At 36.9% G+C, this 18,155-nt stretch overlaps 1 protein-coding gene across 1 annotated transcript in view; it reads left to right on the top strand.

Annotated features, from left to right (window-relative positions):
• Positions 1-303: 303 nt before the first annotated feature.
• LOC139123285 (MAM and LDL-receptor class A domain-containing protein 1-like) overlaps positions 304-18,155 on the top strand; it is a 30,074-nt gene continuing 12,222 nt past the window's right edge. Inside the window, exons 1-12 of the mRNA XM_070689427.1 lie at positions 304-476; positions 4,339-4,491; positions 4,915-5,171; positions 5,891-6,122; positions 6,488-6,596; positions 6,905-7,058; positions 8,411-8,555; positions 14,117-14,260; positions 15,849-16,111; positions 16,432-16,522; positions 17,147-17,308; positions 17,777-17,934. Of these exons, the coding sequence (XP_070545528.1) occupies positions 389-476; positions 4,339-4,491; positions 4,915-5,171; positions 5,891-6,122; positions 6,488-6,596; positions 6,905-7,058; positions 8,411-8,555; positions 14,117-14,260; positions 15,849-16,111; positions 16,432-16,522; positions 17,147-17,308; positions 17,777-17,934 (1,956 nt within the window). The 5' untranslated portion in view covers positions 304-388. The remainder of the gene's footprint in view (positions 477-4,338; positions 4,492-4,914; positions 5,172-5,890; positions 6,123-6,487; positions 6,597-6,904; positions 7,059-8,410; positions 8,556-14,116; positions 14,261-15,848; positions 16,112-16,431; positions 16,523-17,146; positions 17,309-17,776; positions 17,935-18,155) is intronic.

The raw sequence follows: 18,155 nt of genomic DNA, 5'->3' as shown, positions 1-18,155 counted from the left end.
TTCCTTCATACACAAGCGAAATAGTAGTCTTTGAGGCACGCTCAGATTGCCGTTTAAAAAAACTTGGACCTTCAAAAATTTCATTATAGCGAAAACAGTTGACAAGAAAATACAAATAGTCCTAGCCAGTGCCAAAATATACTCGTCTATCAGATTTCTCTTCACTAACAACAGATATTTTTTGACATTTTGAACTATCACGAAGACAGACTGACGCTTACTCTCACTGATATATCGAACAATGCGTATGAACACAGAACTCTGAGCTACAAGTGAGTTATGGTTAAGCTACTAGACCTCGACATGACCCAAGAGCTCTTACGTTTGGCTGATCGCTTTTACCCTGTTGTAACGTGCCTCTTAGGTTCCGACTCTCAGACTGGACGTGATGCAGAGGACGTTTTCACTACCGACAATGGATCTCAAGACATGGTGTTTCATTCTGTTGGCAATTATCTCCACAATACGCTGTCAAAGTAGGTAGCACACCCTTTGATTTTGTATTTTGATCCAGCTGATACGAATACTCAAATGTTAACTAGATCGCCACATATAATCTAGGCTTCAAAACCCATAACTATGGCTAAAGGGGCGGATCCCCGATAAAAGTGTTCGCACCGTACTTTTTGTATCAAAATCCCTCTGGACGATGTTTATACCAAGGATACATTTTCTAATGTCGCTATCCTTTCGAATATCTCCGCGACGTTGGGAGTTAGTCTGAAGTTGAAGCGACTTCCAACGACTCCATGCCGACAATTTGAACCATACTATAATCTTTCCCTTGAAAGTCGCATAAACTAGTAACAAGCGCTGCGTATTCAATGTACTGCTTCCAATTTGCAACATAATGTGAATTGAATATGCTCCCACAAGTCGAAACTTCTTTGAAACTGGTTTGATCGATATCACGGACAATATAGACCATAGACTAATTCCAAAAATCATTAGGTGTATAAAGATGCAGTTGGCTGAAATGAAAAACACTAAATTTTTTTGACTGCTCTCATTGTAATACCACTTTACATAACAAGTGTAATTGCCTTTGATAACGTCCTTCAGTTCTTGTACCTAATTTGGAATATTCATTTAGTGCAAATTAGCAATTAACCGACATAAAAATGCAAAGCTGTTTCTAATAGAATAGCATAGTCTCATCCATTTCCGTAGTGAGTTTTGCAAACTTTGGTGAAGTCAACTCATATATACAGACAAATATATATATATATATATATATATATATATATATATATATATATATATATATATATATATATATATATATATATATATATATATATATATATACAAAATGTATACAATGTGCCCTCCCGGTTATCACCATAATGGCTTTATGGCAACCTCTGAACTTGGGCACAGAGCGTACGGTTACACATTGTTGAGGATTGAAAATATGGACTCACCAGAGTGCTCTAAACGGCAATACGTACCATGAGCGAAGCATAGTGCCAACAGTGAACGCCCCTTATATTACGCAAGAGGCTGCCCAAACAATCTCAGAGTGCTCTAACTACTATTAAAGCAGTGAGCGAAATACACAAAATGTATACAATGTGCCCTCCCGGTTATCACCATAATGGCTTATGGCAACCTCTGAACTTGGGCACAGAGGGTACGGTTACACATTGTTGAGGATTGAAAATATGGACTCACCAGAGTGCTCTAAACGGCAATACGTACCATGAGCGAAGCATAGTGCCAACAGTGAACGCCCCTTATATTACGCAAGAGGCTGCCCAAACAATCTCAGAGTGCTCTAACTACTATTAAAGCAGTGAGCGAAATACACAAAATGTATACAATGTGCCCTCCCGGTTATCACCATAATGGCTTTATGGCAACCTCTGAATTTGGGCACAGAGCGTACGGTTACACATTGTTGAGGATTGAAAATATGGACTCACCAGAGTGCTCTAAACGGCAATACGTACCATGAGCGAAGCATAGTGCCAACAGTGAACGCCCCTTATATTACGCAAGAGGCTGCCCAAACAATCTCAGAGTGCTCTAACTACTATTAAAGCAGTGAGCGAAATACACAAAATGTATACAATGTGCCCTCCCGGTTATCACCATAATGGCTTTATGGCAACCTCTGAACTTGGGCACAGAGCGTACGGTTACACATTGTTGAGGATTGAAAATATGGACTCACCAGAGTGCTCTAAACGGCAATACGTACCATGAGCGAAGCATAGTATATATATATATATATATATATATATATATATATATATATATATATATATATATATATATATATATATATATATATATATATATATATATATATATATATATATATATATATATATATACATTTGTCTGTATATGTGAGTTGACTCAGATATAGTTGTGTGTTTTTCAATTTAGTTTCTACATTAAATTTCCACGCTACACAATACGGGGGAACCTGTCATATTTCAATAACACGTTTCTAGTTACATATTTACGGTTACTTAAAACAACCCTTTCGAGAGAATAACCAGTGTAAATCTTAGGTCTCATTCGGGGAAGAAAAAAGGCCGACAGGACGGCGCACGTCAAACCAACTTGAACTGATCCGTTAGCTCAGTAGTTAGAGCATCCGAACTGAATTCGGGGGACGTGGGTTCAAGTCCTACACGGGTCATTTTTTCAAGCCACAAAAATTTGCTGTGCAGAGACACTCATATGTAGTTGTGTGTTTTTCAATTTCGTTTCTACATTAAATTTCAAAGCTACACAACACTGCTGGGGAACCTGTCATATTTCAATAACACATTTCTAGTTATATATATATAGATAGATAGATAGATAGATAGATAGATAGATAGATAGATATTACTTCAAGTACAAAGTAATAATGTCTGTTCATTAAGTTTCATGCATCCTGCAATCTTCAGACAGAAGACAGAAGTGAAAGGATTCCTAGCAACACTCTCATTTATATGTTTGGGACGTACAATTCTATTTGTAGGTGGCGTGTAAATTTGATAAATAATTTTTATTTTGGTGGCGACATTTTGAAACTAACTCAGAGCGTTTTTTTAAATAACGTAGATTTGTCAGCGTTGATAATGTGCAGCTTTTCTGATATACAAAGAGTACATCACTTGCTTATGTTAGAGTAGCTCGATGCTTTGTCAATAATTGACCACAAAATATCAAAGACTTGGTCCTTACTTTTTAAGTTCCATACAAACTTTGATAACTCTGTATTGTTCTTAAATTACTCATTACGGAAGCATGTGGTTAGTGAAGCGCGCCTTGAAAGTGTTATCAGTGAGGCCGATGTAAACTTTCTCCGTGTTGTCCTCCGTTGATACTTTGACCCTGTAAACCACGCCCTTGACTTGACAATTACCCTTCAAGGGGCATGCAGACTTGACGTGGCAATTAAAATCAGCTGGTTGATCCTTACGCTGATCTCCGGCGATTACCCTCTTATATGCGATTTGATAATACTTGCTATATTCTTCATACAGCTATAACTCACTTTAATTGCGTTCCTATTGAAGATCTTGTGATGTTTAGACCCCTTTTGAAAGTGTTTGTCAACAAGTTGAAGAAATTTCTTGCCGATATTAGTTTCCACGTTCTTGCTGAATGGGGGGGGGGTGGAACCACGTGCTGTGACGTTTCCTGTTATTGTAAATATAAGAAAAGCTGCACATTATCAACGCTGACAAATCTACGCTATTAAACAAACGCCCTGAGTTGATTTCAAACCACTATTATTTTCATATTTTAACACTACCTACGAAAGTAGAATGGTACGTCCCAAACATATAAATGACAGTGTTGCTAGGAATCCTTTCACTTCTTTATGAAGATTGCAGGATGCATGAAACTTAAGTAACAGATATTATTACTTTGTACTTGAAGTAATTTGTGTTATGATTTATAACGCTCTGCTTTCCGCACCGAGCACTGTAATTTCCCACGAGGACATCTGTATACTTGGAGATATATATAAATATATATATATATATATATATATATATATATATATATATATATATATATATATATATATATATATATATATTTGTGTGTGTGTGTGTGTATATATATATATATATATATATATATATATATATATATATATATATATATATCGGTACATGTATGTCTTTGAAATTTAAAGTGTGATATTATTGCATGATTTAATAAAGAAACATGAACATGATAAAACATACAAATTGTCGATGAATCGGAGATGTTGCTTAATTGAACGTTTTTCACGGAAACAGAACGTCAAATACAAGAACATCTAAAATTTCTCAATTTTCCGTCGAGCTGATGATTCTATGCTAGATTTTTATAATTTTACAGAAACTGAAGATGGCTACAGTTGTGACTTTGAGAGCGGTTTGTGTGGTCTGGCAAACAAGAGTGATAATAAAGTGAACTGGGTTCGAAATAAAGGTTCAACACCAACACCGGAGACAGGTCCGTCGACAGATCACACCAAATCTAACAGTCAAGGTATAATCAACGTAACGTCTATATTGTATAAGTGCAGCCAGCATAATCTGTTTAATCAATATTATTTGGTATCTGACTATTTGCACCTGTCTGTGTTTGTTTAGTGATGTGACAGTCAGACCACTCCAAATTGGCGTGTAAGGGCGAGTGCTTCATTTCCCGTTCACTTTTAACACGGAATTCTGCCACTGACAGCCGATACAGTTAAAATTGCAGAAGCAAGCGTTTCTTTGTGACAGATAAAACCATGCAGTTTCCTAGTATTGATATGGCAGTCGTCAAATTAAACATTTTCAGCTTTTTTTCTGAGTTTATGTTATTTAGTAGATAATATTGTAGAGAAGATTCTGTATCGAGCATATCAGTTTGTATTCAGTGCACTTGGACATCTGAAACAACCAGTGAAATCTCTTTAATCTCTAGGTTACTATGTCTTTGTGAATGCCGATGCACTTGGATACCTCGAAAGAACCACGATGACCACAGAAACATTTGATGCGACCAGCAACAGCTGTTTGAAATTCTGGTACCACATGCGTGGAAGACATTGCGGATACTTATCAATATCTGTTGTAGAGGACAAAACTGGAAGATCGACACTTGTTTGGGAACGATGGTTTGATCAAGGAGATTACTGGCTTCAGGGACAGGCCAACATAATTGCCAAAGAATCCTACAGAGTAAGTAACATCACAAATGAATGAACACATAAACAAAGATGAATACACCTTTACTGCACATACACAAACACACACACATGATACATACATACATACATACATACATGCATACATACATACATACATACATACATACACACACACATACATACATACATACATACATACATACATACATACATACATACATACATACATACATACATACATACATACATACATACATACATACATACATACACACACATATACATACATACATACATACATACATGCATACATACATACATACATACATACATACATACATACATACATACATACATACATACATCATACATACATACATACATACATACATACACACATATACATACATACATACATACATACATACATACATACATACATGCATGCATGCATGCATGCATGCATGCATGCATGCATGCATACATACATACATACATACATACATACATACATACATACATACATACATACATACATACATACATACATACATACATACATACATACATACATACATACATACATACATACATACATACATACATACGTGTCTTTCTTCGTTCACGTCTACCTCTAAATTACAAGTTTCTACCGACAGGGAAAACCACAAGGGACAGAATGGTATAATAAACAATGCATTGATAGCAAAGATATGCCAACTACATAATTTACGGCACTGTTATTTCCAGGTCGAATTTGAGGTTTTTAACAAAATGGAATACGACAAATTTGAAGGTGACATTGCTTTGGATGATGTTGCTATAACCAGTGGTTCGTGTAACGAAAACGGAGATTGTAATTTTGAAGATGACCTGTGTTCATGGACAAATGACATCGGAAATGATTTTGATTGGTCCAGAAAAAAGGCGGGAGATGTAACTATAGGACCGAAAAAGGACCATACTTCACTATCTGAAAATGGTAAGTAATTTCTCATCTTTAATCATCAGATCAAGTGGTAAAAAACAGTGAGGAATGACGGTGTCCCATGTGTAACATTTAACAAAAGCTTAGACATTTGCCTCTGAAAACATGGCCACTCTGAAACATTATTTTCATATTTTTAAAGATTAACCTGCTCTAACATACTATACCAGGTACGTGATAAAATACGTCTAGATTTTGACTCAGTATCGTTTTCTCTTGACTTGACCGAAGGAGAAATGACTGAGATTGCAGGAAAACGATTGAATATAACTGTTTGCGATTAATACCTGTCAACTTTTACATTCTTTGGCTGTTTCTCCATTAATCACCGATATGTTTGTGTTGTTTATTTCTTGCAGCTTATTTCGTTTACCTTGATTTGGACGATTCTACCGGTAGTGGCAAAAGGTCACGCTTGGGAAAACAGTTCACCTCAACCGATGTTAATGGCTGGTGCATGAGATTCTGGTAAGTTGTTTGTTATTATGCAATGATGCATACAAAGGTAATTGAAAACAATTACAATTTCAAAGTCAAACTGAACAACAACGGTGTTAAAATGAAATGCTGTAGCCCTTAAATCTAAGTTACTTTGTCACCAAACTAGGTTCTCACATCGCACACCTGGTGTCTGTTTGTCTTGAATTTGCAAATATCGATTTACTTTCCACCATAAACCACATTACCTTGGCCCCTGAAGTAGGTGAACAAATCTTTTGGTTCGATAAGAGTAAGACCCGTTGTGTGGTTACACTTTACAATTTCCTGTGTCATAGGTACTATACAGTGGGTTCCACAGGGGCGATAACTGTGTATGTCGATTATGGCTCAACATTTCCAGGAGAACAACCATATTGGCGTTTAACAGGAAATCCAACGAATGATTGGCAGGAAGGACTCGTACCTGTTGTTAGTGAAGTTGATTACCAGGTAAGTATAATTTTTCTGCTGCGGTATAACTTAAGTTCAGGATATTCAGTTTAGCGGCAGTTTATGTCCTAAACATGCTACCACTCAATTCCTTACCAAAGAAACCATTAGGAGGGTAGATTCGATTGACAAAGTCGCTCCTACGCAGAATGAATGCTCTTGATTCTAGAGACCGAATGAACAAAAACGAGTGTGACTGTCATCACGTAATGTAATGTAAAGATTTAAGTTGCACTGTGGCCGGTATCCACACATTCGTGCTTCAAATAGAGTCATAGTTTTCTTTTTTTCGTCTTAAAGATTTGTTCGACAGCAATACAAACAGACAAAAAAGACAAAAGTTTCTCTGACTTCTGACTCAAATCGTCAAGAGGAATAACAAAGAACAAAGCACATCCCATGACATCTCAATTCTCTGTATCTCTCTCTTTACTTTACTTTATTTATTGCCAATTCCAAATATAAGTACAAGTATACAAGGTATACAAACAATGACGAGGAAAGAGGCAAGTTGGAGCCAGGAATAATAGCTTAGAGCTAATCGAGCCTGGCCCCATTTTCATGAAATTTACATTGCAATATTTATTTTAAAAGGCTAATTATGTCAATTGTTAATCAAAATTCTATATTTTAAATAAAAAAATAGATAAATATTCACACATCTTGGTATTCACTTAAGAGATGTTGTCGTAATGAGTTCATAAATAAATATCTTGTTGCACTTTGTTTGACAATATTGGGTAGGCTGTTCCAGACTTTGGCACCCATATATGAAATTGCAAACTGTCCTGCAGTTGTACTTACTTTCGGTAAAGGCAAGTTTTGACCTAGTTTAAATCGAGTGTCATAGCAATGATCAGCTAATCTAAAGTAATCACTCAAATTATGTGGTATATTTTTATGATGCAAATCAAACTTGAATTTTCCCAGAAGTAATTTATGAAGTTTATAGACATCCAGTATACCTTGTCTGAAGAATAAAGGTGCAGTAGATTCTCGAAATCTTGAAAACGTAATTATTCGTACCAGCGTTTTTTGGGTGATAAAAATCGGATGTAAATATGATGGATATGTACTTCCCCATACCTCAAGACCATACATAATATTTGGTTCAATAAAAGCTTTGTAGAGCAGAACTATAATTTGCTGTGGTACATAATTTCTTAGCCTAAATATGATTCCTACTTTTTTCATATACTATTATTTATCTCATTAATATGAAATTTCCAAGTCAAATGTTTATCAAAGAAAACCCCAACAAAAGATGCTTGTAGAACTTCTTCTATGATAACATTCTTTACAGATAAATTGCCTCTCTCTCTCTCTCTCTCTCTCTCTCTCTCTCTCTCAAGATAATTATTGAAGTAGTTACAGGAGATGACAGAAATGGTGTCGTTATAATCGATGACATCAGCTTTAGAGTGGGCTGGTGCTACATATCACCGGAGTTGGCCTTCCCTCCCACAGATAAAATAACGCCCACATTGCCGCCAAATGGTAAGTTACAGATAACAGGAGGACACCAATTATTGAAATTTCCACTCGCCCTATTTCTAATCCAGCAAGTGCGCGCAATTTACTTATGAACAACGTCATCAGTGGTTCTGGACCCACAAGGCGGCTGCGCTCTTAGAAATTCTCACACGATTGCCACAGCTGCACAGGCAACAGAGTGCAGCAAGGGGGCGCTAATCATTCTGCCTCTTAGCGTGTTCAGTCGCATTAACAAAGTTTCGTGTAAATTAAACAGCAAATGTCCCTTTTACGAGAGAAATAAACTTCGAATGAGAATATGCAACACAAGGGTATGACACAATAGCAATCAAATGAGTATCAACCTTTTTGAAAAGGGGAGCATTAGTTTTTCATGGGGAGGGGTCGATGTAAATCGGGGGGTTGACTTTTACGAAACCGTTTTTGGGGGTTCAAATTTTACAATCAATGAATCGCCGTCAAATTTTACGAAGGTTTGTATGGAGTTATGGCAAAAAAATGTGATATTGGAATTTAACAGAAATGTTGATTCACTATACATTGTAGTCTATAAAGAAACTATGAATAATTTTGTTGAATACAAAACTGGCTAAATCTGTGTAACTTTATACTCTTGATTATTGAAATTTGTGTACTTGCATAGACTAGGGTGATTACAGGTCCATGTGTGTGAGAAATTTGATTTTGGAATTTCATCGAAATGTTGATTCACTATACATTGTGGTCTATGAGGAAAATTGAATACTTTTTTCCAATACAAAACTAGCTAAATCTGTGCTTCTAGAAATGTTTGACAATTGATAATATGTACGTGATGAGAATATTGTTTGAAGGAGCAGATGTGAAAAACAAATAGGATATTGAAATTTCACCCAAGTGATAATTTGTAACGTTCAAAAAGGATTCTTTGAAAGATCAAATGTCAAAAAAGAAATTATATGTCAATTAAGATATTATTGATACGGATTGTGGCATCTGGGGAGGGTCACCGTTTTTGAGCATGAAAATTGGAGTGGATCACTCTTTTTCTTGCAAGCTCCTTTGAAGGGCCCAACTTTTCGCCCCAGGGCCATAGGGTGCAAAGTGTTAATAAACCTTATCTGACGAATTTTTGGGAGGAGAGGTGTGTCACATTTTATAATTGATGAATTAGGGGGGTCAAATTTTAGAAATTTGATTTGGAGGGGGCACTTTTTGCATTTTAGTTGTCGCTTAAGTTCCACCGACACCCCCTCCCCGTTTAAAACGAATGCTCCCTAATACTTCCGGTTTTGCAATCATAGTTTGCTTGAATCTATAATGCATTCTATTTATACTGTTATGATTTTCAGAGAAGTATCTCTTTAGCCTGACTTGAGACGCATAACGTTATAATCCTATTGCAGACTTGTGATCGCCTAAAAATCAAAAGTCCATGTGTGAATGTAAAGTGACCATACCACAGCCGTGGCTCGAACTGTTTGTAGCACACTGCAATCTGTGAATAACAGGAATGGGTTAGATAACACATTTCGTTGGAATCAAGGCAAACCAATTGAATGATGTGAGATAGTGCATATATCTAAATTATACAGTGGGTGATAACCTTTCTGAACCGATCTGCATGATTTTTTCTCGGCATGCTATAGGTTAACGTAGTTGCAAAATAATCGCAATCATACCAATCCATAATCCAATGACAGTAGGTCAGAATTCGCAAGACAATAGTTGTAAACATAGACACAAAACAGCACAGAACAGACAGTAAATAGACGGTACACAAACAAAGTCATATTCATGAAAGAAAGATATATGGACCTCTGGCCAGAAGACCAAGAAGTGATGTCAGGTGTTTCGAAAATAGGAAGCGCATCCTGCCCCACATGTGGCACCCGCCATATATCAATCTATAAGTCAGATAGGTAGTGGTCATTTACTAAGGCCCAATGTCACCGATGCCATCAGTGATCATTTGTCGAAGAGAGATATTGTATTTATATACCAGCTTGCGATACCTGCCAAAAAAGCGTTTGAATGTAGAGACAAGTCTTGCTCTGGTGTAACCTTGATTGAATAGTTTGTAAGAGAGATGGCCATGTCTCTCTACAAAATCACCATATGAACTGCATGCTCTAGCATATCGAATAAGCTGGGAAATGTATACCCCATAAGCTGGTGAGAGTGGAATATTACTTATGAGGTGTGGAAAATTGATGATACTAAAGTTGAAATCATCTCTCTTGTCATATAGCCTAGTAGAAAGGTGACCATTAGAGTCAAATTCAAGTAAAATGTCCAGATATGAAGCAGAAAAGGCCGTTTCTGTAGTTTCTTTAATCTCCAATTCTGGAGGATAAATCATAGCGAGATATTTACTGAATTCAGAGTTATTCATAGAAAAACATCGTCTATGTATCTATATGTTGGATTGAAAGTTCGAGCTACAGAGACCTTTTTCTGTTTAATCAAGTTCTGGATAAATTCTGCCTCATATGAGAACAGAAATAAGTCTGCAAGCAAGGGAGCACAGTTAGTGCCCATAGGAATTCCTATACACTGTTGGAAAATGTGCCCTCCAAATTCTACAAATATGTTGTCGATGAGGAAATCAAGCATACTGATAATGTCTTTCTCGGTATAAAACACTTTAGCGTTAGTAGTATTTTTAACAAAATATGTAGAATTATACCCTAATACCACATATTTGTAACGGCGTGAACCGTTTTTGTAGAAAAATGCTTGGTTGATGATGTTTTTCAAGCGTTCTTTCAATTGATTATGTGGTACTGTGGTATACAATGTGGAAAAATCGAAAGTTTTAATAGATGTTATTTTTGAAACAGATCTTGATTTCAAATTTTCCAAGAGTTCCTTCGAATTTTTTAATATCCACATTTGATTTATACCACTCCGAGAAAAGACAACATCACAGTATGCTTGAAGTCCTCGTTTAACAGTATAAAGAACAGAAGTCAGTATCTTCGATAACTCTGTAGTTGAACATTTTGAAGATCCTGCGATCAACCTAGCTTTGTAAGGTGTTTTGTGGAGCTTTGGTATCCAGTATAAGCTAGGCAACTTATTATGGTCATCCTTTATTGTAACATTAAAATTATCCATGAATGACTTATGGTTTGCCAAAATTTCAGATTTGCTGAACATTGATTGTCTGTAAGTGGAGTTGGTGGAGATCCTAGTTACACCAAGTTCGTCTATAAGACATTCAAAATAATATTTCTTACAGACAAATACAATGTTATTGGCAGCTTTATCAGCAGGAACGACAACATATTTGTCATGGATATCATTCAAACACTTAACAGCATCAGAATCTTTAAATACAGAAAATGGTCTTCTGCAAACATGTGATCTTAGTCGACCAATACGGCCACGAACTATTTTCCTAACAGATTTGACCCATTCTGACAGTGTGTCCAACTCTACATCCTCCCTTTTAGCCAATTTCCTGGCATATTCTTCAACAGAGTCCATAACGATCTTAAAATTATGGTTCCAGTTGATCCTGCGAGGTTCTCTGAACTTGGGTCCACAAGATAATATCTTACGAAGGTGATGATGTTCAACCAAGTTCAGCTTACCAGTGATGACATGGCCAACTGGAGTTTATTTGAAGGGAGATGTAGAGCAGTCACAGGATGCTGGTGTTTGAAGGAATTCATCAATTTTTAAGTGCCGCAATGCCTTATTGTAATTGAATATTTTATTGGAGATTGTCTTGGTGTATTGATATGACAGAATAGGTACAGACTGCTTCTTAAAGTATACAGGTATAGTTGATTTAACCTTTTTGTTGTGAAGTATATTGCTGATATTAATGGCATCAATTCCTTTGTTATTAAATGGAAGATGTATGAAATGACGATGATCATCAGTCATAGGTTCAGCACGAACAGGCTTGTATAGTCTGTATAGTGCAATATCAGCAATAATACTGATCAGTCTGTACGGTCGTTTGTTCGGATCTGTCAAAGACAATCCCAATGCATAGGCATGCAACCTTCTCAAGTCCTTGATGGAAAGACCAAATAATGAAGTACGAATGTGATGGAGACCTAAAGGCTTCTGTAATAAAAGAAGCAGTACATGAAATGTGTCATGGCAGTTGGAGATAGATGTATCCAATTTAGGCCGATGGTAACGCCTATGTCCATGACTACGTCTTCTACGGACAGAAAATTCAGATAGGCCCATCACATTCACTTCTGAACAACCAGGACTTGAGAGATTGCCTATATCTTTGATGTTGTCATTACAACCATAAGGCATTGCAGTACCTAACTGTCTAATCCAGTGGTATTCTCTTTATCTACGGAATGGTGAACTAAGTGTGGGGCTGTTGGTTGGATGATATATTTTTTCAAGAATACGGACACGCATAGACAAAGTGGAGTGATCGTCCTGGTTAAAATGCTTATAAAGTTGCACATCCAAAGATCGATTCACTCCACTGCGATGTCCGTTCATTCTAGATCGTAAGCTGTTTCCTGTTTCACCAACATAAATGAGCCCACACAATGAACACTCAATTCCACAGATTACGTTTTTGGTAGTGCAATTCAGAGGTTCCAGACATTTGGTAGAATAGGTCTTCCCTGTCAAACTACCACTGAACTGTTCTGTAGTGATGAGCATACTACAAGTTTTGCAGTTTTTAATACCACACTTTTTAATAGAACCTGTATAATGACAAGCAGGAGATGACTTTAAACAGTCCGTCAGTAGCAATTTGCATGGTTTAATTGTCTGGTAGCTTTCTCCATTTCTGTGATAAAAATTGCCCTCTGATTGCACGTATGAGGTCTTAGTAACATCCCAAAGGATAATCCGAGGAACACATGGTTTTTGAGCTTCTGTGTCCCGTGTAGCTGGTCGGGACCTTGTTAACCCGGGGCGACGTCCCAGCCGGTATGAATATATCTCTTATACAGGCATTCATTATCATGTACAAGTACCAGGTGGATGATGCCCTCGGGGACGATATGTTCACCAGCAGGAGCATCGACCTGGTCGTAGTAAAATAATCGCAATCATACAATCCATAATCGAATGACAGTAGGTCAGAATTTGCGAGACAACGTTATAGTTGTAAACATAGACACAAAACAGCACAGAACAGACAGTAAATAGACGGTACACAAACAAAGTCATATTCATGAAAGAAAGATATATGGAAGATATATATACTGACCTTTGATGCAATTAATTATGCTGCCAGGATATTTAATCACCAATTACATCAGGAAGGTCGTGAAGTAGGCTATTCGTTTAACTATTAAAAGTTGCACCATAAAAAAGAGTAGAGTTTTCTTAAAGGACCTCCAACAACGATTTTAGGCGACTGGACTCCCTAGGATTATGTTGATTTTTAAATATTTTCATATCTAGCCCTGTCATCTTCAATCTTGCTGTCTCAGTGCATGGTACATATCTCGATCAACTTCGCTTTGCTAGAGTCTGATATTGACGTTTGATATGTTACTTCCGATGATTGTGTTAAATCATTAACTTACGTTCTAACTTTTTTTGTGTTTTGTTGGATTTTGTGGGGGTCGTTGTTATTTCAGTGCCGACTGCACATGACTGTGACTTTGATTTGGGTTCTCTTTGTACCTGGACTCAACCGAAAGATGACCAGATTGACTGGACTGCGGTACAAGCCAAAAATAACCAGGGACATGGTCCGGCCACTCACTACACTAGGAGATCTGGTAAGTCTTTGACAATGCAAAATGGCCACAGCCATACTCTTATACTGTAATTCAACGTCATCTTGTGGGTGCGTAACATTGCCAAACTTCTTGTGAGTTTCTGATAATACTTTCGAATGCCAGAAAATTTCTGCCGCGCACACCATACTGAACTTGAAATAAAAGCGTTTTTTGAATCATCGCTTCATTGTCTGGGAATTTCACGTTTGCAGTATTTTAATCAACAAAATGAAGTCATATGCATATTACAACACTGTTCAGGAGAATGTGATTGAGCCAAACCGCTCGCCGTAGGCAGGTGTACAAGAGATCTGGGTACAAAGCACATATGCATGACATACAGTAGAGCCTCCAGGCGAGTGCTTTACATAGCGGACTGTACCCACGTCCACGGTATACAGCCAACATGGGGGTCCATTGCTGTTATACTATAACAGTACGTGCGTTTCTTTAAAAACGGTTTCCTTCCAATGTAGACATGCTCAAAAAGGAATAAAGGCGATTTTAAGATTTTAGTGATCGACGTGAAACACAATTCAATGTCCGTAACAGAACATTGTTCATAAGAAGGATATGTGGCATGCGTTCACAACTGCGGAGGCGACCGTGACGACCAAAAGTGACAACGTTGACGCGCGTATCGCGAAACACATTAAATGTTCGAATATGAGACAATTTTTAAATCAACATTTCACAGATGTTTGAGATTAATGTTCCATAATCGCTATGTATTTGTTCCTCTAATGAGATCGAACGCCACTTTTATGTATTTTTAAAAACTTTCCTTGTCTCGGCATTTAACTGCTCCTTGAGGGGTCCGTTTTATCACTACCATATTACTATTTACCACAGCCTACAGAGCTCATGTAAAGTCTAAAAACGCATTTGCGTACTGTAACACTGGCATAAAGAAACTGCATTTTTCAAAATGATGTACGATTTGAAAATCTTGAGTGATGACAACAGATTATACAAAACATCAAATGGTCAAAGTGGTATTTAAGATTCACATTCTACTTTAAGAAACCGATCCGGAGAACTTGAAAGACTGAAACTTTTACCCAAACTTTCCATATGGAAACTTTAAGCCATTCCCTTTCGAAACAAAGGATATAAATCATTAATCACATAAATCATATAAATCAACGTACATAATTTAGCACTAGAGATTTGAAACAAATTACCCAATTTTCACCAAAACTTAAAATTCAAAATGGCAACCAACCTTTTGGTAACTATACGGCAGACAAATCTGGGTTGTTTTATTTTCACAAAAGTAAGCCGGTGAAACTTCATTTACTCCTTGAGTTTCAAAATGGCTCCTAAAAGCGGTAGACCATTTGAAAGGAAAATATTGTAAAGTTTGTCAGTATGAATATCTGTGCCCGAGTAGCATTCTACTTTACTTAATCCTGGAGCTTGATTTTCATAACCTCATTGTGTAGACGATGTTTGTGTATCTTTATAAAGATGCATGTTAAACTATAGCAGTCATTGAATACAGACTATAACAATTTTGATTTGTTAAAATTATTTAAATACAACAGGCAACTATCAATTAAGCCTGTAATTTTATCTTATGCTTCAGGTGATGGTTGGTATATTTACATTGAATGTGAGGACAAGACTGTGGGTGATAAAGCCCAGCTCGTGAGTGACGTCATATCTGCATCGGTCCAATCGTGTGTCACATTCTGGTACCATATGTACGGCACACACGTAAACAAAGTAAAAGTATATACCAAAGCAAAGGATACGACATCAATTCTACCTATTTGGCAAAGAGAAGGGGATGATAGTGATGAATGGACATTCGGTCATGCTTCAATATCATCTGTGGACGATTTTCAGGTATACTTGGAAGCCACCCATTGTAGTACAAAATTTCTAGATTAACGTATGTATTCAATTTAATATTTTTAGATAAAACGTACACCGACGACAGCTTGCCTTATTTCATTTTAGGGCCTAATTTAATAGTCTCCAATCGAGAATTTCCGATCGAAATCTTAAAACATATATCCGATTATTTTTAACTGCACTTTCGCCTGGTTTTAGTTGATCACAAAAAATTCATGCACACGCAGCAAATAAAAAATGATTTTAGGGCTAAACTATGAATGATCTCTGAACGTCTTCGTTATCTTTCTGGAATTCAACCTTTCTCGAAGATCGTCTTCGAAGCTGAATGTGGAAGTAGCTACCATGGAGACATTGCTTTAGACGGCATTCTGTATATGGATGGAGAATGCCAATTTCCAGGTAATTCATTAATTACTGAAAACGATCTTTACCATACGTGCCGTTCGTGACTTTGGAATAACATTTAAGTTATTCTTCAATGTTGACTCTACCGTCAGATAAGAAAAGAAGATGTTTTTACATATATTACGGCGGTCAAATGGCTTGAGCGACAGTATGGTATCACATGAGCGTGAGTTTAAAGCAAAATATGGTCATGATCTTTAGACCGTGAGCAAAGCACTTCACTGCCAATGGCCATCCTTACATGGGAAGTATTGAGACTGTGGTCAAGGTTGGAAGTAATGCTTTGAGTTCACTGCCTTGACATCAATGCCTGGGTTTTCGAGCTTCAAATACAGGCTCATTTTTTCATTCGAAGGTCTACGTACACTAATTTGATCGCTACGATAGGTTTCGAACCAACGCACAAAATAGATATCTCTTGCCCTTGGCCTTATACTTACAGCGAAAATGGCACAGATGATCAAAAATGGTATATTTATATCTGTCGTAGATTCTCCGTTGGAAACGTTGTATCCGCTTTCTTTGTTTGCATCTGTTTCAATGTAACCCATTTATTTTTCTTTTGACACATTTACTGTTTTTTAGCGGAACTAATCATACGTCGATGTTTCCTTTTAGAGCATCTTGACGCATACTGTGACTTTGAAGACCCTGTGAATAGACTTTGTGGCTGGGAACAGGAAAAGGATGATGATTTTGACTTTCTAATCGGGACCGGTGCCACCAGAGTCCATCAGGATATTGGCCCTGCATTTGATCATACGACAAGAACGGAAAATGGTATTGCCAATTTAAAGAGCCAGTAGCTGTAATGTTTGAATTTTTCACTGTTGATAGTCAACCTCAGTTTCAACTGTCCAAAGTATCATTATATACATTGCCTACTCAGTCTATACATACGAAGACTGCATCTTGCATGTAATTGTTGACAGGTTACGAAGCTAACAAACAAACACTTGACATTTAATATTTGACATGATGGTTTTTCGTGGTCGCTGTGTAAACCACCATTCATTTTTGTAATATCTTATTTCCTGTTTGTACATTGTCCAAATAAATTCCTTCTTTTAAAATTGGTATTTTCTTATATTCTTGACACTTAAAAGGGTGTTATTTCGATACTCAAAGATTCGGCTGTGTATGGATCTCCGTAACCTTTAACCCCGAGGTTTGCGTACGTGGAGACCCATGCACGACTTGACCTTACAGCCTGAGTCCACTATATGTCATATCTCTTTTTATTCCAAGGTCACTTTCTTTACGTCGACACGACTGAGCACAAAGCGGGCGAATCAGCATCAATTGTCACCAACAAACATGACTGGAGAACAGCGTCTGTATTTAAATGTTGGAACTTCCGTTTTCACCATTGGCATACGACCGGGGTGATGGTATCGTATGAGCAGGTACCTAGTGTAACGTAGGCATAAAACTATCACCTCCGTCAAATGAGTTGGCTGACCAATTAATAAAGATATATCAATTTGAATAATTCTGATTTTTCAGTGCATTTGCTCGTCCCATTTGTTATTCATCTTCTCTTTATATATCAGTATTATTTGAGTATAATGTATGCATATATCAGTATAACTTGATTATAATACATGCATACAGAATACCGTAGGAC

This window comes from Ptychodera flava, chromosome 22, assembly GCF_041260155.1.
Source record: "Ptychodera flava strain L36383 chromosome 22, AS_Pfla_20210202, whole genome shotgun sequence".
Taxonomy (NCBI): Eukaryota; Metazoa; Hemichordata; class Enteropneusta; family Ptychoderidae; genus Ptychodera; species Ptychodera flava.
Note: the sequence above shows the minus strand (reverse complement) of the source record. Positions and strands in the feature narration are given on the sequence as shown.